Raw genomic sequence first — 21,860 nt, forward strand, 5'->3', positions numbered from 1 at the left:
TAGTGTAAGAAATTAAGGAAAATGGTTCTAAAAGATTGTACCTTAATAAACTGGTCAGTGATTTTCAATCCCTGACTAGATATAAATAAAATTTTCAGTGTAGAAGGGCTTCCTTCATAGACACCAGGAAATGTGCAGTTACAAGGTCCCAAAGAAACCCCAGCATTTATCTGATTCCTTACAATTTTGCTGTCTTATACAAAATGGTATAATGTCCTCATTTCAGCTTTAAAGCTAAAAACCAAAAAGAATCTTTTTCCTTTAAAAAAAGAAGAAGCACTCAATTTACTTTCCCAAATAAGTATGTTGATGCATAAGTAGGAAACAAAGCAAATATAGAACAAAGGCAAAGGAAACAAAACAGTTCAAGCTGGGCACATTTCTCACAGTATATGAAAAGTGGTATATTTTTAACCATTTTTGCAAAGGTTTCCTGCTCAACACCACATTTTAAAATGTAGTCCTATGAGAACTGACCCACACAATTGAGTTTGGGGGGTGGGTAGTAAAAAGGAAGAGCACTGGGGGAAAGAGATAAGGACACTGATAATGGGTATGTGTTATGTGCATGAGAAATGGGTAGGAATTATGTGCATGAGAAACCATTAATGGTATTGCAAAGCACAGAATCTCCATCAATACTTTTTTTTTTTAAAAATGTTTCCCTCTCATTCCAATTAAGTCCTTATACAATCTACCTTATTATGCACTATTTAGGAGGAACAAAAGGTCAGGAAAGATAATCTTCGTGCCTAGAGTTTGGCTGGAAGGTTATTTTAGGAAGTGATTCCATATGTGCTCCAAGTTTCTCTGCAGGACTGTTCTCCCCTTGGCCGTTCACCTGTCAGGCTTTTTCTGATCCTCTCAATCTCAATTTTAACTGTTTCTTCAAAGAGACTTTTCCAGGCTACAAAGGCATACACCACATTTATGGGATGGTTGAGATGCTCTAGATCCCTTTGATTTTGTGATTTTTAAAAATATTTTAATTTGGCTTTATGTTTTATTATAAGTTTAGGTAATATGGTTGCAATAGTTTTGAAGTTACAATGGTTTAAAAAAATAGTTTTATATGGTATTGCTATCCACCTATTCTCCTCCTTCCAACCAAAATGTACTCCTTCAGTAATAGAATTCCTGTCTGCTTCTACCGTAGGGCCAGTGAATCAATGAATAAAGGCTGGGATATGGTCCAACATTTTAATTGATTGAACTATGGCTAAAAAGTTATACCATTAATTCTACTGTAGGTTTTAATTTTACTACAATCAAAGAGAAATAGAGCAAACTGGAGGGAAGTGGTAGATAAAGAAAAAAAGAGATATCTGTTTTCTTTTATGTAAATGGATGGACAAGGTCGCACTGCACTGTAGCACTGTCATCCTGTTGTTCATCGATTTGCTCGAGTAGGCACCAGTAACGTCTCCATTTTGAGACTTGTTACTGTTTTTGGCATATCGAATACACCACGGGTAGCTTGCCAGGCTCTGGCATGCAGGCAGGATACTCTTGGTAGCTTGCCGGGCTCTCCGAGAGGGACAGAGGAATCGAACCTGGGTTGACACATGCAAGGCAAATGCCCTAACCGCTGTGCTATCTCTCCAGTCCAGATGGACAAGGTATAATTTAAAATTAATTTACTATGTTCATCTTATTATTTTGAAGGGCAGACAATTTTTTTACCACTTCCACAATTTATTTTCATCTTGTCATCCAAGCTATATGAAATCCCTAAATACATCATTTAAGTTCTACTTTCAAATATTGCTTCTAGAAAGAACACCAAATTATTTTATTTTTTCATCATCACTAAACTACTTAGTATGAGGCATTTAAAGTGAGTGCTTCATCTATGATTTTTGTTATCGGTTATTTATATGACATTTCTTCAAAGGAACTATAAAATCATATTTCCACTTAATATTTGATCTAAGAAAATAGCTCTTGAGAATATTATGTGCCATTTCATTATCCAAAAGGGATAATGAACAATATGTTTTATTGTCTGATCTTCTTTTAAGATGTTTCTGTTTTATTATTTATTTTACTTAAAATGGCTTAGTGGAACTGTGAGCATAAGTTATATACAGGGAGAGTATGATAAATCAGAAGAATAATATATATGTATGATAAATCCAGGGCAATTATTGCAAAATGTTTTACCTGTACTAATATCAAATTTTTCTTAATTTGCAAAGTTATTAGAAATAACTTTTAATAGGTAAAATATGTTATTGAGAAATGGAGAAATGGATTGTCTGGAAAACCAGAAGGGACAATTTTCTTTTTTTTTAAAAAAAATTTATTTATTTTTTAATTAGTGAGTCACAGTGAGGGTACAGTTACAGATTCACACATTTTCATGCTTGTTTTTCCCTCATGCACTGTTTGAGAGCCCATTCCTCCACCTGTGTCCATAGAAGAGACAATTTTCAAGATGTTGGTAAGATCTAAGGGAATTTGACAATGAGGAGGTTGTTAGTGGCTTTTAAGAGTATGTTTCAGTGTCTATGCAGGATAGGAAGTCTTCTAGCAGTACACTGACAGTGACTAAGAAATGAGAAAGTCAAAACTCAAAGTCTGAATTACTCTTTAGAAAGTCAGATTAAGGTGGGGGGGCAGTTTGTACAAAGGGTGAGTGACAAGGAAGCTAAAAGTATAATTGTATGGGAAATCGGGGTAATTTCTTTGTCTTAAGTTTTGATTTTATTTTTATGCTGAGGAAAAAGAAGCAGTGGTAGGCAGAGACTGGAAGACTGGGAAGAAGGAGGGGAATAAGAGTGAGGGAAGGTGGGGCTGGAGCAATAGCACAGCGGGTAGGGCGTTTGCCTTGCACTCGGCCAACCCGGGTTTGATTCCCAGCATCCCATATGGTCCCCTGAGTACTGCCAGGCATAATTCCTGAGTGCAGAGCCAGGAGTAACCCCTGAGCATTGCCGGGTGTGACCCAAAAAGAAAAAAAAAAGAGTGAGGGAAGGAGGAGAGGAGAAGAAGGGGGTGTGGAAAGTGAAAGAGAGAGAAAGAGAATAAGATGGAGGAAGGTGTGCCTAAATATAAATATGTAGGAGATAAACACAAAAGCAACAGGATAGAATGAAAACTATTTTTTCAAACAGAAGATAGTTACAGATAAGGTTTTTATGGAAGAGAAATCTTAGAAATTGTCAGATTCTGTGCCTACTTAAATTTGGCTATCAATCCTTTATCAGATGACTGGCAGGAAAATATGGTCTCCCAGTATGGGGTATCTGGTCATATTTTCTTTTACAGTGTTTACGGTTCATAGCTTGATAAAGTCCCATTTGTTTATCTTTGCTTCCATTTGTTTAGACCAACCTACTAATTTTCATATGGAGAGTTTTGGTGTGGAGTCCTACCACTAACCAGGTGGGAAGGAGGAGGAGAAGGTCTGAGCAGTCACACCAGCTCTCTAGGTTTCATTTATTCACCTTGAAGGTGAGGGCAGGAGGGTAGGGCTGCAGTTTTAAGGAAACCAGATTTTGACTCATGATGAGAGAGGATGGAAGGGGTGGAATGATCAATTCACATGAACTCTGTGAAGGATGAGAACAAAGTTTAAGTAAGAATATTGAATTTACAATTGTCATGGATTTAGGTACTAGTTTAGCGAAAGGGCTTCTCTACCTTGATTTGACTGGTAAGATTCCACTTGGTTTGCTTGTAAAAGTATTGGGTATCTATGATGATCTATTTTTAAAACAATTTTTGAGAGAGACTACCTTAATAAATTATTCAAGCTCTGGAATCCTGCTTCTACCTGATAGCAGGATCCTAAGGTTCTATTCTGTGTTGACTGACCTTTCCATGTTTTGGCTGGTCAACATCACAAGCTCACAGTCTTAACTCTTTGATAGAGGGTCTGTCCCTTACCCATATTATGTAGGTGAATTCACTCTGGCAGAGCGGGGGGGAGGGGGGCGAATCTATCTATCTTGCAGTTTCCAGTTTCCTATTCCCTCAAGATGTTTAGATTACGAATCACAAAACGAGCATTTGCTTTCATGTGTTGTGGTATTTATTCATATTCAAATAAATGTAGTTGGTATATTGTGATATTATTTATTTAAATAAATACACATCCCATAGGTGACGTGACATGCATTTATTTATTTATTCATAATTTTGATTTTTGGGAAGGGTCACACAAAGCAATGCTTTAGGGATGCTTTTCACAGTGCTCAGAGCACAAGACAAAGCCAGGAACTGAACATAAGTAATGGAGGTTTAATCCCTCTTCTATAGCTTGACCTTCAAAATTACTATGAATCCATCCTATTATGTTAAATAGATGCAGGACCTCCGTTGCCAAAAATATTTATAAATGCATCAGCCTATTTATAAACACAGGGGACCACTGTCTCATCAAATTTGAAAACCTTGGGGTTTTGAATATCTATTTTAAAAGTGGGTTAGTTGCTGGGCAAAGACACTTTAATAATATAAAGTTAACAGTTATTTAGTTCATGCTGTGTATGAAACATTTTTCTAGTTTCTACAATTATACTAGGGAACCAAACAAAAACTATGTCTGTTCTTATAGCACTCCTATTCCGTTAGGTGTAGTTGTGAAACTGGGACAAATATCAATATTAGACAAGGACAATCATATTTACTCAAAGCCTAATGATGAGGATAGTTGGCCCTCCTTTCAATCTTCTTTTAAAAGCCTAAATATAAGAATAGTCTTCGCATTTTCTCCTTCCTCAAAAACCTAACCCCACTTTGTTTAGGATTGCAGATAAGGCAGCATGCCTCAGGGAACGAGCCCCAGGAGATTTTATTCTTCATTCTGGCACCCACTAGCCTGCACCTATTATTTTTTCCCTGCTCTTTTGCTATAGAGATCTTGTGAGACCCTGCAGAGAAGATGGTTGCTTTGAAGGCGTGAATCTCATCTTCCAACCTGCTGGCTAATGGCCAATGTTAAGGTGGAGGTGGAGGGAAAAGAGAGGGGTGTCAGATAAATTATTTAATTAATTGGTCATTTTAAATCTCTCCAACATGAGGGTTGAAAATAGCTAAGGGATTGGGACAGCAAACTTAAGCAAATTTAAAAAGGGGTTCAGGAGAGGGACCTTCCTCTTTGATTCCTTTTCTGTGCAGAAAACAGCAGAAAAGCATCAGTTCTTGCCTATGTGGCAAGAAAACCCAAAGAACAAAGAGCCATGGGGCTAGAGGCCAGGCGCAGCAGGCCACAGAGCACCAGTGACATACAGTGGAGCAGTAGACCTCAGCCCAGCGGGACAGTGAAAGACACAAAACATCTCATAACATAATGGGAAAGATAAGTCCTGCCAGCCACTGGAAGCAAAGGACAGTGAAGGGACAGTATGAGTGATGTCCTTCACTAGAAAGGTCAGTAGGCACAGGATAAGTGACATCATACACAAATGACTTGAGACCTGGATATTGAGTAGGAAACCTAGCACAAGCTATACAACAGAAATACTATTTTCATAAGCCTTGGGAATTTTGTATGCTAAATTTTAAATACAAAGTTCACAGACCCATGTAGAAGGTAGGTCAGTTTTGTGGTTAAAAAAAAAGTACTTCTTGACTCATCAACATATTTCTCATTTGATTTGTCTTCAAGCAATACTGGACTTGGATCTTTGTGGTTACAGTAGTTTTTAAATTTTGTACTTACTTGTCAGGCTGGAGCAATAGCACAGTGGGTAGGGTGTTTGCCTTGCACGCAGCCAACCTGGATTCGATTCCTCCGCCCCTCTCTGAGAGCCCTGCAAGCTATCGAGAGTATCTCGCCCACACAGCAGAGCCTGGCAAGCTCCGAGTGGCATATCCCAATATGCCAAAAACAGTAACAAGTCTCACATGGAGACGTTACGGGTGCCCGCTCCAGCAAATAGATGAGCAATGAGATGACAGTGACAGTGACTGACTTACTTGTCAGTCATTCCACAAATCAGGTGAAATTTGTGGAATGGGTTCTAAGTGGTCAGACTAAGGAGAAATGAGCCTTAGTGTTATTTGCAATTTATTAGTTGCTGAAAGAAATTTAAAGTCTATGAGGACAGGTATATATATTTAAATTGATCTGGAGCTTACACCCAGTGGTTAGTGTGCTCAGGTACTCAGGGGGCACGGTGTGAGGTACAGTGATTAAATACAAGGCCTTGCATGAGCAGGACAAGAACTCAACCATCTGAAAGGCATATCACTGGCTCAAATATCTCTTGTAGATTACTGATGGCTATTGATTGGATAAATGCTATGATGCTTCTGAAATGTTGAGTCCAGCTGTAGATCACCCTAACCTGAGTCTCTTGCATTTTTCATCATCTTTGGCTCACAAAATTCTTCTGTCCTTCTATTCTCAAATATTGTATATATCAAAGCTCACTGGACTGCTTTTCTGTTCTGCGGGGTATTCTCATCTCTGTTGATTTTACTGTTTTCCCTACAGCCTGATCTTTGGGTCACTGGAGAAGTAAGCCTTTTCTGCGCTATACTTTATAAACTCCTTACATCACAATGCTGGAAATTAACATTCTAGATAGTCATCTTCTCTATTATTGCCTTTTGAGGTAAATTTTTAGATAGGTGTGGTTAAATTTCTAATTACTGAGAATAATATCTTGTTTTCTTAAGAGGGGCTTATGGTCATAAAGGGAAGTACAGCATCAGCCTCCAAGAAGTCTCAGGGATAGCAGAGAAAAGAAATTTCATGTTTCCCTCCAAAGAAACATTACCCAACTTTATGTTAGCAAGGATCACTTGACTGCACAAAAAGCTATTCTGAGATTGTCAATAAAATGTATTAGAATCATGCCCAATGGGTTTACTTACCTTTCAGAATAAAAAAGGAATCTGTTAGTGTTATGGGAAAAGTAGAAGGGTGCAGCACCAGATAAACTAGTAAATTTAATTGGTCACTGTCAGTTGTGCTCTGAAAATGTAGCTAGCCCAGACAGATTATAGAATGGTGGAGGAAGGAGATAGTAGAAGATAAAAGAAATTCCTCAGTCAACTCTTTCTTTGCACCCTCACCTACGCCCAGATGGAGGACAGGACAGTGAAATTCTCTTCTTTGTGAACATGGTCATGGCAAGAGACCAAGGAAAGCCAAGAGGACAGTGGGGTGCAGCCCTCGAGAGACCCAATACAGAGAACTGAGCAGCAAGTCCCAGCCAAGGGGTCACAGATAACAGGATTCTAGCCGCAGATTTTAGATCAGGAATGTGTCTAGGGAAAGAGAATGCGGTAGGACCAAGTCACCCTATACGGATGGCATGCAGCTGATATGGAGACAGAATCAGGATGTTATAATCTGGACCAGAAATTGAGGGACAGGATAAATGATGTCATACAATGGTAAAAGGAGAGGCCTGGACATTAGGGAGGGAACCAAATCTCTTTACTTAAATTGTAGAATAAACTTTAACTTTTTTTTTTGCTTGTTTGTGTTTTGGCCACAACCAGCCATGCTTCAGGGCTTACTCCTGACTCTGCACTCAGAGATCACTCTGGGCAGTACTCAGGGGACCATATGGGGTGCTGGGCATCAAACCTGGGTCAGCCATGTGCAAGGCAAGTGCGCTATCTCCTGTACTATTGCTCCAGCCCTAAACTTTAACTTCTTAGGCATCTGAGTTTTGTGTGCAAATCTTTCATACAATACTCAAGAACCATGAGCTCTGGAATAAATTTACTTTTTTAATAACAGTAGAACTTTTTTTGTTTTTTCTTTTTGGGTCACACCCAGCAATGCACAGGGGTCACTCCTGGCTCATGCACTCAGGAATCACCCCTGGTGGTGCTCAGGAGACCATATGGGATGCTGGGACTTGAATCCAGGTCGGCCGAGTGCAAGGCAAATGCCCTACCCGCTGTGCTATCACTCCAGCCCCAATAACAGTAGAACTTTTAATAATAAACTTGCCCCCATCATTTGATATATACAACCTTGACTTTTCTTTGGGGACCTAAAAGGATGTCCCAATTGCAATTTGTAAGTTTAGTCAGAAGGATTTATGCAACAGAGCCTCTGAAAACTCTGGTAATATTTATAAGTTAATACTAGTTTTTTGCCTATGTCACCACACTTTTCTGAATTAAAAACATTCTTTTTAGGAAGTCTGACAAGCTAATAATGAGACCACAAGTTCATTTTCAGCAGTAGATGATTCACAAACAAGATGCTGAAAGCTTTTTATGATTACAGATTCAAATACCTTTGTCTCACAAAAATATTCATGGAATTTACAGACATAATAAAAGGAAATAAAAATACCCAAGGGGACATAAAATAGGTATTTCCATTAGAATTAATGATGAAAAGCATTGACCACATCGAGGCACACTTATTTTTGTGAGCTTTTTATCGTTTTTAACCTGCAATCATGATCTTTATGAGAAATAGCTATCAAGAGTCCCAGTGGAAACTAAGAAGATGGGTGACGGAAAAAAATGTTTCCTCAAGCATTTATTACCCTTCCGAAATGTCCATCAGCTGAAATGTTAGTCCCATAGAACCACTTAAGCGGTGCAGAGGAGAGAAGCAGGTAGCTGTTATTAAATTTCAAGGCTGGCTGACAGCTTTCAGTCCAAGAATAAAGCTTAACTCTGCATTTTGAATAACAGGGAGGTTTTCATTAGTTAGAATAAGAAAGAAAATGATAGGTGACGTTTTGTCTGCCAAAATACTGTGGCATTACATTATATATTTGCAGTTGGCATTCAGGATAAGCTTTCCAGAAGTATACTTAGACAAATTGGAAAGCTGCCAGCATTGTTTTCTTGTTTTCTATTTTAGTTCTTGAAAAACAATTTTAAGAATTGTCTTCTTGACTGGATTGCTAATGTCAGATCCGAAGGGCGTTTTATTATTGCACCTAAAAGCTAAGTGTTGGCACAAATTTTACTAGTCTATGAGATCATGGACATTGGTTTCAGATATTTCTTTTTGCCCACATCTGCCTGGGCCAATTTAATTACAACTGCACTTTGATCCCTATTTATTTCAATAAGAAATGTAAAATTACTCTTGCTTGAGAAACACCATACTAAAAGGTTTGTGATTGCTTCTCAACTGTCAGGTCTTTTCCAGCAGATTATTATGTCAGGTTGGTCTCGAGCATATTTAGTTTGGTTTTGAGCATCCCTTACTCTCTCTGACCCTAAGTATTATTTGAATTAATGGCAACACAACTACCATATCCAGATGCCTCCCAATACCTTAATGTACAGCTCTAATAACAAACACTAGAAATAAACCATTAATAGAATAGACTGCTAGCAACTGGGTTCAATGTCAGTTTGATGAACATTAAAATAGCTGATTCAGAGATTTCTATAAAGAAACTTAAGCTAATTAAGGAAACCAAAGTCAATGACACTACAATATTTTCCAGTCGCAGTATAATACAAAGCACAGACATTATTCTGAGAAAAGGCTGATAGGTCAAAAAACATTTACTCAGTTGAGATGAGTCCTTTTTCTTGCATGTCATTTTACATTTATGTTTTCTTTAAAATCATAGGCCTCAAGGAAAAGTCCTTTATATATATTCTACAAGAAAAATCCACTATTGATTAATCTGCCTTTTCTCATTAAGTTCAGCCTGTGCATGAACATCATTTGGGAGTCCCTACTTGTCCAATGAGGTAGGAAATGAAAAGAACTCTTGGTACCTACTCAAAAGTAATTTATAGACTATTCAGGTGAGATTTATTTATTGATGTGTATATATTTTGGAGTATTTATGCAGCCCGACTTTAATAATTTCCTTTTATACTCCAATTCCAGTTAAATTTATTCTTGCTCATCAACTGTCCTTGGATGTGCGGCTGCCTTAGCTGTGAGTTGGATGCTTGTTGCGGACTTTCTATAAATTAACTTTTTCACATGTGGGACTACTAATAGAACTTGTGAAAACCGCTTTTTCGAAGTTGATGTCATAGAGAGAAGTATGGTCAGTACAACTATACTTGCGATATTTTTTTTCTTGGAGCCCCCCAGGCAGTGCTTAGGGAACCTCCAGGCCTCTCCTGGCAAAGCTCAGCCGACTTGATAGACATTTCAATGGTAGAAACCAAGGGCGTGTTGCTGCGTAGACCCTGTATTGTTGAGGCCCACAAGTGCTCTTCTGGAGGTACTTGGGGCCTGAGGGGCTGTGACCTGTGATGCTCCAGAGGCCAGTTGTTGCCAGAGATCAAATCCAGGTTAAGCATGCAGTACCCCAACACTGTATTCTCCTAGCCCCCTTTACTTTTGAAATGCCAGAGCCACCCTACTCATACAGCAGAAAATGTATCCCAGGGCAAGCTTAAGTGATGCAGTGGCAGGCTTGCACATTTTCACTGCCTGAATCAAGCCTCTAATTTTTTTTTTTCATTTGATCAAATGAATAGAAACAACAACTCATCTTCAACTAGATTCCAGTTCACATTTGGATACACTGCATCTATTTCATAGGAAGCATTTCTTAGAACTCTTTGGAATTCGGTTTTAGAAAGCAGTTAGAGTGGCTAGATAGACACTTAGTTTTGTGAGATGCAAAGTAACTACAATGACTACTAGGCCAACTCTGTGGCGTGGCTGAGCTTGATCTGTTTATCTATAATATTTTACTCAAAAATTATTACTTAGAGGCCAGAGTGACAGTACAGTGGGCAGGGCATTTTCCTTGCATTCAGCCAGCCTGGGTTTGATCCCCGGCATCCCATATGTTTCCCTGAGCACCGCCAGGAGTAATTCCTGAGTGCAGATCCAGGAGTAACTCCTGAGCATTGCCAGATGTGACCCCCCAAAGAAAAAAACAAACAAAAAATTACTTAAAATAAATAAAGGGCAGAGTGCTAACTCAGTGGTGTTAGTTGATGCTTTGCCTGAGGGATGCCTTGCTGGATTCGATTCCTGGCACTGCATGCCTCCCAGTCACCACAGGAAACGTCCCTTCCCCTCCTCCTCCCCCAGTGCAGAGCCAGGAGTAGCTCCCTAGAACACTGATGACTGTGGGCCAAAATCCAAAACAAACAAAAAACCCAAAAGAAAAAAAATGTCCTTTGCTATTTCTATTAACTAATAACAGAGTTGTATCAAGTGTTTTATACATAAACTCAGTAAATATCAGTTATTATCTATGTGGTTAAATGTCTGTTCATAAAATCTTAAGTTGTATATGTATTTTACTTAGAATTCTGCTCAAATGTGTAGTTTTGTTAACCTCTCTCTTTTTGTGTGTGTTTTGGGCATCACCTTGAGCTACTCAGGGCTTACTCTTGGCTTTGCACTCAGGGATGACTCCAGGTGGGCCCTGGGGAACATATGGGGTGCTGGGGACTAACCCCTGGTCATCCACATGCAAAGCGGGCACCTTACCTGCTGTACTATCTCTCTGGCTCCCTAACATCTCTTAAAAAATGTTTTTTTCTTAAGGGCTGTTTAGTTTTGCTTGGGCATTTCATATAGTTTACATAGAAAAAGCTTTATGATATGTTGCATCACCTTTACTGCATCACCTTTATCACCTTTATCAAATTTCAAAATTCTGTAGCCAGCATATTTTCATTTGATGATGAAAGAAAAACTCTTGATTTTATACTCAGCATGAGGCCTAGGTGTCTGGTATAAAGTTATTAATACAGGATGTGAAAATAACCATTAGCTTTCATGTCTTTTCAAACCCCCACACAACTAGGATTAAAAGTTTTAATACTTTGGCTAGAGCAATAGCACAGTGGGTAGGGCGTCTGCTTTGCCTGTGGCTGACCTGGGTTTGATTTCCAGCATCCCATATGGTCCACTGAGCACCGCCAGGAGTAATTCCTGAGAGCAGAGCCAGGAGTAACCCCTGTGCATCACTGGGTATGACCCAAAAAGCAAAAAAAAAAAAAAAAGTTTTAATACTTAGCAAAACCCTATTTGTATATAGTTTATTTGTAAGTTATTCACTGCAATTTAAGTATACTGAGTTCAGATTAGTAAAGATTTAATAATCTGTTTGCATTAATTTGGAAACTATTTCTTATTTAATTCAACACTGAGACAGTGGAGCAGTACTTACAGGTGTCTTCTTCGTCCATGAAAATACTGATCACATAACAGGCATACACAAAACCAACCAACTGCAAAAGAGAATAAACGTACTTTAATGTGACTTGCAAAATGTTCATAACTAAAGAATATGTGTAAGATAGGAGGTAAAAATAAGGAGATGTATAATTGTTATTTTTTTTCTCTGGCTTTTGGGGTCACACCCAGAGATGCACAGAGGTTACTCCTGGTTCATGCACTCAGGAATTACTCCTGGCGGTGCTTGAGGGACCATATGGGTTGCTGGAAATCAAACCTGGAATGGCTGCATGCAAGGCAAATGCCCTACCCACTGTGCTATTGCTCCAGTCCCTAAATTGTTATCTTTGATATCTATAAATTTGTAACACAAAAGATCTTGATTTCAAATAATAGCTATGCTTTTCAAGAGCCTTTTCATTTCTGCTTAGATTTAAGTATTCTATTTTTTGTTTGTTTGTTTGTTTGTTTGTTATTGGGCCATAACCGCCAGTGCTCAGGGGTTACTGCTTGCTCTACACTCAGGAATTATTACTGGCGGTGCTCACAGGACCACATGGGATGCCGGGAATCAAATCCAGTTCGGCCATGAGTAAGGCACCTGCTGTACTGTTTCTTCAGCCATAGATTTAAGTATTATAAAAGAGCATATAGGATTTGGGAAAGCAGCTTCTAAATAGTTCACTTAGATTTTGATTATATTTCTAAGTCACCACAATTTATTTGGAACACAAATTTCTATTTTTGACTGTACGGAAATCTTTAGTACTGCAGTAATCACATTATTACTACTGCCAATAATGTAGCAGTAGTTATTATTTAGTAGTTATTTTGCAACTGTTTAATAGTCACAAAAGTAATAAAAAATATTTATAAGTTGAATTTAAAATGTTTAGAGTTCACAATTCTATTCCAATATTAGTTGTTTTTATATTGTAAGAAAGTACATTGTTTCAGTTCATCATTCATAAAATAAAATAGATGAGATTATATTTTAAATATCATTGATTAAGAGAACAATGCAAGTACTGGAATGTAGGCTTCCAGAAGTCTAGTATTTCATACTATTTTCTACTTCTGTTATTTGGAGAAGTTGATGTTATTCTATGGAGATGGAGAAATTTTAACTCCCAAAGAACAAAATGGCTAGTGAACTTAATCTGGTCTAAAATTACTCTGATAAGCACTTTGATGGAAAAATAGATACCACAATACTTCGTAGTCTTACTCCCTGTATTTTTCAGCAGTGTCAAAACGTTTCCCTACTCCCACCCAATAAAATAACATTTGAGAAGGAAACTTTCCTAAGAGTTCCATTGTCAAAGTCTGTGAGGTTCCCAAGGCAGAGAACAATATTGCTGGTGTTGGAAACTGTCCAAGTAGGTAGGGGTGAGAATCAAGATTGGTGAGGCCTTACAGAGGGAGTTGTCATGAAGAGAAGTGCCTTCTTACCTACGGTTGGGGCTCCTCTCCTCATACTAGATCACATGAGGAGGCACTTCAAAGAACTGCTTGGGAAGTTTGACATCTGACTTGTGACTTGCAGATGGCAGTGGTTTTATATATATGAACACAGAAAAGAAAGTTCAACTTCTGTTCTATTGGAAATATCTTCTCTGCTCTGAAAGGGTAGCTTCAGGGACCGAGATCAGCAGGACATGAAGCAAAGGGAACATGAAAAAATCTACAGTATAATTCCCCAGCTCCATAATGCTCCCCAGCTTCTGGGAGGAAAAGGCACAAGATAATACCTAACAGAAGGCTCACATCTCTGAAATATCTCTTAGGATCAGAGATTCAAATAAACTTTGGGCCTTATATTGTCCCTACAGATAGAAACATATACCTGTATATTGTTTTCAGATAGAGTTCTAGCTGAGTAGATTATAAAATGAAAATCCTTTGAAGTTAGGAATAATATTTCATTTTTATTATTGAGAATGTAAGAAATCAACCTCTTTTAGTTAGTGAAAATGTTATAAATTAACTAGATATATATTTTTCTAAAGAACAACTTGCCTATCTTTTTGTTCATGTATCACACCTATTAAATTAAGCTCGGACCTGGGAAGGCAGATGAGTCACTCAGAGAAACCTGTTGAAATCTCCTCAGGCCTAAATTCTCAGTTTGACTGAGTAATTTCTTCAACAAACTTCTCTTTTAAGTTCATTTCACACTCATTATTCTTGAAGTCAATACATATAACTCTCACTTGGAAAAATGTCAAACTGAGGTTGAACAGTCAATATAGATGTGGTATGCAACTGACTTAGGAAAGGAGTTAGAAAACTTTACTTCTCCTGGGAAAATATTCCAGTTAGAAACTAGTAAATTCAAGATGGAGGACCAAGTGATCTACTGATGACTTCCACTTGCATCATACATTCATTAAAGTACATTTTTTCCGCCCAGAGATGAACCGAGAGCCGCGGCACGAGAAGCAGAGCCTCCGCGCCTATTGACTGTGATCCTGAGGTCTCCTAACCCATTTTGGCACCAGAGCGGATGCTTGAGCCATGCATTTTGACTGTGAACTGAGCTACAACCTCGTGCAGCCCAGGGAGGGTTTTTTCTCCCTCTCCACCCCATTTTTCTGAGCGAAAATGGCGGCAGCGGCAGCAGCCACGCGGTGAGAGCCACCCTCTAAGACCCCTCCACCAGGAGGTAGGACTTTCTTTAGTGACGTAGCCTGTAGGTGGTCCTAGGAGGGGGGGCCTTCCCGGCGCGCCTTCCACCCAGAGATGAACCGAGAGCCGCGGCACGAGAAGCAGAGCCTCCGAGCCTATTAACTGTGATCCTGAGGTCTCCTAACCCATTTTGGCACCAGAGCGGATTCTTGCAGCCATCCATTTTGACTGTGAACTGAGCTAAAATATTAGAAACCCAAAACCGCGCGGCCGCAATAGCAGCCGCGTGGACTCAAAGTCTTCACTCTTACCAATGAAGAGAAATTATTAGATGATGCCTATTCAGCAGGCCTGATTGTTGGGGAAAATTTCCAATCAATAACAGTGAGTTCTGTATGGAAATATGAAATGTACTCAATATATATAGAGAATAATGGGAATATCATTAGCTACTTAGATGGGGGGTGGGGTGGGAGGGGGGTTATTGGGGTTCTTGGTGGTGGAACGGGTGCACTGGTGAAGGGATGGTGGTTTAATCAGTATTTGACTGTGACAAACCTGAAAGCTTTGTATTTATTTTTTTTGTTTTCACGGTGGTTCAATAAAATATTTCTTTAAGGAAAAAAAATAAAGTACATTTGCGTGATAAAACCCACAATTATGCATACAAAGACAGCTTAAAATTGCCACAGCAACACCAGGAAACAGTCCTATGTGGTTAGTATCTGGATTGGGCTTTGACTCTGGAAATCACTATCTTGATCCCATTCTCCTCCCTCTTATCAAATATCTATGCATATTCTGTCACAGTCACTGTCATTCCGTTGCTTATTGATTTGCTCGAGCGGAAAACAGTAAGATCTCTATTGTGAGATTTGTTGTTACTGTTTTTGGCATATTATATATGCCAAGGGTAGCTTGCCAGGCTCTGCCGTGCGGGTGGGATACTCTCGGTAGTTGTCGGGTTCTCCGAGAGGGTATATGCATATGCTACATTTATTATTTTTGCTTGGTTTTATACTATATAGCCTTAAAATCTGCATGGAAATGGCACTACTTATCTCTAGGGCAACTTCATTCTGAGTGTGTATTCTAAGTTCCCAGTAAAGAACTTCTCATAAACAATGTTACTCTCTTTAGGTTATGCCTATGCTTGCATCCTTGAGTGTATATTTTACTTTAATAAACTCTGATTTTCTCTCTTTTTAAAAAAATTTAATCATTGTGAGATACAGTGACAAAACTTTTATGTTTGATTTTCAGTCATTCAATGATCAAACACCCATCCCTCCACCAGCGCACATTTTCCACCACAAGTGCCACCAGTATCCTCACCACCATCCCAAACCTCCCCTGCCTTTATGGCAGACAATTTCCTCCATACTCTCTGTCCACTTTTTGGCATTATGGTTTGTGATATAGATACTGAGAGTCTATCACATTTGGTCCTTTTTCTACTTTCAGCACACATCTCCCTCCCTGAGCGATTCCTCCAACTATCATTGGCTTAGTGATCCCTTCTCTATTCCAGTTGTCTTCTTCCCCAGCTGATGAGGCAGGCTTCCAACTATGGAGCAATATTCTTGGCCCTGGTGTCTACTGCCCTTGGGTGTCAGTCTTATGTTATTTTATATTACACAAATGACTGCAATTAGTCTATGTCTGTCCCTCTCTTTCTGACTCATTTCACTTAGCATGATACTCTCCATGACCATCCACTTATAAGCAAATTCATGACTTCATCTGATTTCCTCTTGAATTCTTTCCTGCAGTGGAAATCAAGAACCTGTTTCAGGGGCAGAGCTAATAACTTTAACTTTAGCCCATAAAGCAGTGAGGAAATAGCTAAATGACAACTATGGACTGAGAGAGAGAGAGAGAAAAAGAGAGAGAGAGACAGAGAGACAGAGAGAGACAGAGACACAGAGAGAGACAGAGAGACAGAGACACAGAGAGAGACAGAGAGACAGAGACAGAGAGATGGGCTGGGCAGAGCAGGATTATGCTAGGTGGTAAGGTCTTCTCAGAGTTGGCTGTGCTGTTTTGGAGGAAGGTTCTACAGATGGAACTTACTGACAGGACAGTCTGGTTTCAGAGGACTACGTGTGGTGTTGGTGATTGAGCTGGGTTAACCACATGCAAGGCAAGTGTCTTAACCCTTGTATTTGCTCTATGGCCTGAGATAGTAACAGCATGCTATCCTTTCTTATTCAGATAATTATTATATTATTTTGCTACTGAAATGTGAGAACATCAGTTCTAAAAGAACAGCATATTGAACAGTAACACAAAATTTGTCATATCCAATTGTTCACTAATGGTCTTTAGTAATGTTTTGATATATAAAAGAAAGAAAGTTTGTCAAGATAATTGAAATATGAAGCACTATTATCTGAAAACATGAGGTAAAGACTGGCACACTAAAAATATTACATCATACTGTAGGCCTTCAAACAGAATTTTCCAATCATATTCTCTAAATTATAACAAATGAATCAATTAAAATATTTACTTTTGCTTCATCAATGAGTACTAGTAAATTATTTATTATGAAAATTATTTTTTGCTATTGTGATTAATCAAACTGTTTTTACTTAATAATGTAATTCTCATAAGAACCTGTCTAGACATCACATTAATCAGCAATTTGTCAATAGTTGACTGTTATATAATTCTTAGTTTCCCAGAATATGAATTGAGATAGTGCCAGTAACTTTCTGTTTATCTCCAAAAAATTGACATATTTCTTCCACTAACACATGTACAGAATTATACGAGGATAATATTCCTAGTTACTTCTGCTTTTAGCAAAATCTTGAAAGCGTCACTCTTAAATTTTTAATGTTTTCCATTGGCTTATCATTGATCTATATCACTATCACTGTCACTGTAACACTGTCATCCCATTGCTCATCGTTTTGCTCGAGCGGGCACCAATAATGTCTCCTTTGTGAGACTTGTTGTTACTGTTTTTGGCATATCAAATACATCATGAGTAGCTTGCAGGGCTCTGCTGTGCGGGTGAGATACACTTGGTAGCTTGCGGAACTCTCCGAGAGGGACGGAGGAACCCAGGTCAGCCAAATGCAAGGCACTCTACCCACTGTGCTATCGTTCCAGCCCCCATTGATTTATAATATTATAGAATTCCAGGAATTTAGATTAATATTTCTACATATGTGTACTTGTCACCACCACTCTCACCTCAAAATTCTCAGTCCATCCCACCATCAAATAGACCCATCCTATTAATTTTACTCATCCACTCTTCCCTTTCACATCCACCATAATTTTCACTGAGTCTAGTTCTTAGTTTTGTTGTTCCTTGCCAATTTGTCTGCTTTGGTAGTTTATATTTCACATAGGAGTGAAATTATTTGATAGTTGTCTTTTTTGTTGTTTGTTTGTTTGTGTTTTTGGGTCACACCCGATAATGCACAGGGGTTACTCCTGGCCCTGCACTCAGGAATTACTCCTGGTGGTGCTGAGGGGACCATATGGGATGCTGGGAATTGAACCCAGGTCAGCTGCATGCAAGGCAAATGCCCTACCTGCTGTGCTATCACTCCAGCCCCAACAGTTGTCTTTTACACCTTAGCTTTTTCATTTAACATGACCACTCCATTCCATCCATGTGGTCCCCAAAGGCACACTTTCAAGGTTTTATTTTTTTTACTGTCACAGAATTGGTATTCCATTGATCCCATATCCAACTTTTTTATTCTGTAATATATTGAGGGGTATTTAATTTAATTCCACATTTTAGCTATTAAGGATAATACTGATTTAAACACATTTCCAAAGGATGTGAACATAATAAATTTATTTTTATTTTTGGGGAGGCCACACCAGCAGTGTTCAGGGTTATTCTTGGCTCTGAGCCCCAGAGTAACCCCTGGAAATACTCACATTGATAAATGTCATGATTCCAACAGTGGTTGGTCACCTGCTGGTAAAGTAAGTATTTTCCTTCCATACTAACTCTCTATCCCTGAGAGTCAGTCACTGTAAAGAGACATTCTCAGCATGCTTTCAGGATAAAATGGGTGGGGCTTGTGGTGATTATTCTCAGAAAAATATGTAAGGAAGTGAAAGACAAGTATAGGATAGCTTCACTCCAATATGGAGTATGAATAATTAGAGCAAGCAAACAGACAATAAACAAAACAAATTTTAGAAGAGTCCTTTTGGCAGTGGGGTGCACTGAAATTTGATGGTAGGTGTCTGACTCCTATACTCACACAGAGTAGTAAATCATAGCCCAGAAACTCAAAAATTCCTAAATTTTTACAATTTGTAAATCAGGGAAAGGGGGGTATACGCGGGATATTAGTGGTGTGGAATGTGCACTGGTGGAGAGATGGGTCATTGTGAGATTGTAACCCAAACATGAAAGCTTGTAACTATCTCATGGTGATTCAATATAATTTAAAAAATCAAAAATAAATAAATAAAATGAATTAAAAAAAATCCTGAAAAAAATTACAAAACGAGAAAAATAGATACTTTCTTCCTCTTCTATTAAGAACTACCCCTTTCATCTTTTTTTCTGAGTTGTCAACTCTCATTGCGTAAATTTTGACTTTTTTGTCTATTAAGTGGATGCAAAAAACCTGACTAGATTCCAATACCACATTTTGTATAAGAAATTGATTACTTTTTTGCAAGTAGCGTTTGTATATTAGATTGATTTTTTTGGCCTGCAGGACTTCGAAAAGGATTGTCAGGGTTAGGTTTTGCAATGTAGATACCAGGGTGACAACTTTTGGCTGTGTGTTCTCCTTGTCACTCTGAGGAAGAATGAATCAGATGAATGAGTCATTTCTAAAAGAAGGAGCTTCTTATGGGATCATTTTTTATTTTTACTGTTTCTATTTATTTATTTATTTAGTGAATCACTGTGAGATAAAGTTAGACTTACAGTTTCATGCTTGCATTTCAGTCATACAATGATCGAGTACCCATTCCTCTACCAGTGACCATTTTCCACCATCAATGGTCTCAGCATCCCTCCCACCACCCCCCCACCCTGTCCCCTTCACCTTACCCTGGCTCTGTGGCAGGGCATTCCCTTTTTCTCTCTCTCTCTCTCCTTTTGGGTGTTGTGGTTTGCTACAACGGTATTAAGTAGGCATCATGTTCAGTCTATAGCCTATTTTCAGCCCATATCTCCCATCCCTAGTGGGCCCACCTAGCACTTTTTGCTTGGTGATCCCTTCTCTATCATAGCTGCTTCTTCACCTAGCATGTGAGTCCAGCTTCCAAGCTGTGGAGTAATCCTCCTGTACTTATCTCTACTATTGTTGGGCATTAGTCTCTCAATTCTATTACTTTATATTCCACAAATGAGTGAAATCTTTCTATGTCTGTTCCTCTCTTTCTGACTCATTTCATTTAACATGATACTTTCCATGTTGATCCACCTATATGCAAATTTCATGACTTCATCTTTTCTAACAGCTGCATAGTATTCATTGTGTAGATATACCAAAGTTTCTTTAACCAGTCATCTGTTCTCAGACACTTGGGGTTTTTTCAGATTCTAGCTATTGTAAACAGTGCTGCAATCATTTTAATGTGGGACAGAAGACAGAAAATCTTGTCCAGGGAACTCAGAGACAAGAGTTCATTCAGGACTATTGTTAGGGAGAAGCCAGAAGGATCCTGGAAAAAAATTAACTCCCCAATTTCTTTCCTAAATTTCCCAGTATTCACACTGATATTTAGCCTTTCAAGCCAATAAAAATCCATGACAAACACAAAATTTTCTGAATTAAACATGTCTGTTCTAAAAGGCTCTGTTATTGAATTTTTCTTCATGTTTCGAGTGACTATGAGAAATTGATGACCAAAACCACCCACAAGAGGCAGACAGAAGCTAATGTACTTCCCCACAGAGTTTCTCTCATGGACAGTCACTACATTGAATATTTGTGAGCAAAATGTTCTGAATGTAATTTTTTTTTGGGGGGGGGGAATCTAAGACGTCAAGTTAATTATAAGGAAAAAGATAGCTTCCTAATTAACGATGCAGGGTTCAGAATTTCTTTATTCATAAACTAACAAATTAGCCTCTTATTGTTTTGTGTGTGCTGGGTCAGAAACAAAGAAGGCAATTACTCATATCACCACCCTTTGTTGCGATTCCATGTCCCTTGGGCCTGTATGAATTTCTGTATTCTGGGTGGTGTTAACAGGAGAGGAACATGGACCTAGTGAAACAAGCCTACTGTTTGTTGGGAGTAGGATAGGGGAGAAGCTACCCCTTACTCTAAGGCTGTTTGCTGCAAACAGAATACTGAGAAATTTCTCAATAAAGAATGATTATAAATGTACCTATAAATGATATTTTGTTTGTTTGGGGGGCATACCTTGCTTTCTTGGGGCTTACTCCTGACTCTTCACTCATGACTCCTGGTGATGCTCTGGGAACCATAAATGGTGCAGGGGACTGAACCCTGGGTCAGCTGTGTGCAAAGCAAGCACCCTACAAAACTATCTCTCCATTTAAAGTATCTTTAAATGATATTTAAAGTCAACTGACTTAATAGATCACAAAGCACATTAGTGAAGTAGAGAGGGTATGAGGATGAAGCTCTGAAACTCTATGACAAAGGTTGAAGAGAAGTCAGAAACCAATAAGGACTAAACAGAATCAATAATACAATACAGTGAGTGCAGTCCACTGCTTTAATAAGAAACTCTGAGCACTGCCCCCCCACACCCCATATTTGGGACTGTGTAAGATATGGGTGATCTTGAAGGGACTTGTTTTGATGGAGGTCAGGATAAAAAATATGGTCAGAGTGGATTTAAGAAAAAATGGATTTCAAAATCTCTCAAGAATTTTTTCTGAAAAGAAAAGTAGAAAGAAAATACTAGCTGGTTAAAAATGTACGGGTAATGAGGATTTTAAAAAATATTTTTTAAAACCAGTGGCCATGTTCCAAAAGATAACAAAGATAACTCCAGTAACAGAGACCAAGCCTAGAATATGGCAGGCCCTGAGTTCAATCCTTGGCACTGCATGGGTCCAGAGCTGCACCTGCTGTAGCCCTGGTGACCCCAGTGGTTAGGGAAGGTGGGTCACTCCATGTGACACTTGGCCACCCTGTCCAGTGGTTTAATTCTAGGCCAGAGGAGGCAGTGCTGCTCAGGTCCTGTGGTGCCATGAATT

General features: G+C 38.7%; 1 protein-coding gene across 2 annotated transcripts in view; it reads right to left on the minus strand.

The window, feature by feature from the left end:
* Window positions 1-21,860, minus strand: part of NKAIN3 (sodium/potassium transporting ATPase interacting 3) — a 561,579-nt gene that overhangs the window by 28,433 nt on the left and 511,286 nt on the right. For both annotated transcript variants that reach the window (XM_055127538.1, XM_055127539.1), the window contains exon 5: window positions 12,048-12,108. In XM_055127538.1, the coding sequence (XP_054983513.1) occupies window positions 12,048-12,108 (61 nt within the window). The remainder of the gene's footprint in view (window positions 1-12,047; window positions 12,109-21,860) is intronic.

The sequence above is a fragment of the Sorex araneus genome, chromosome 2 (genome assembly GCF_027595985.1).
Source record: "Sorex araneus isolate mSorAra2 chromosome 2, mSorAra2.pri, whole genome shotgun sequence".
Classification (NCBI taxonomy): Eukaryota; Metazoa; Chordata; class Mammalia; order Eulipotyphla; family Soricidae; genus Sorex; species Sorex araneus.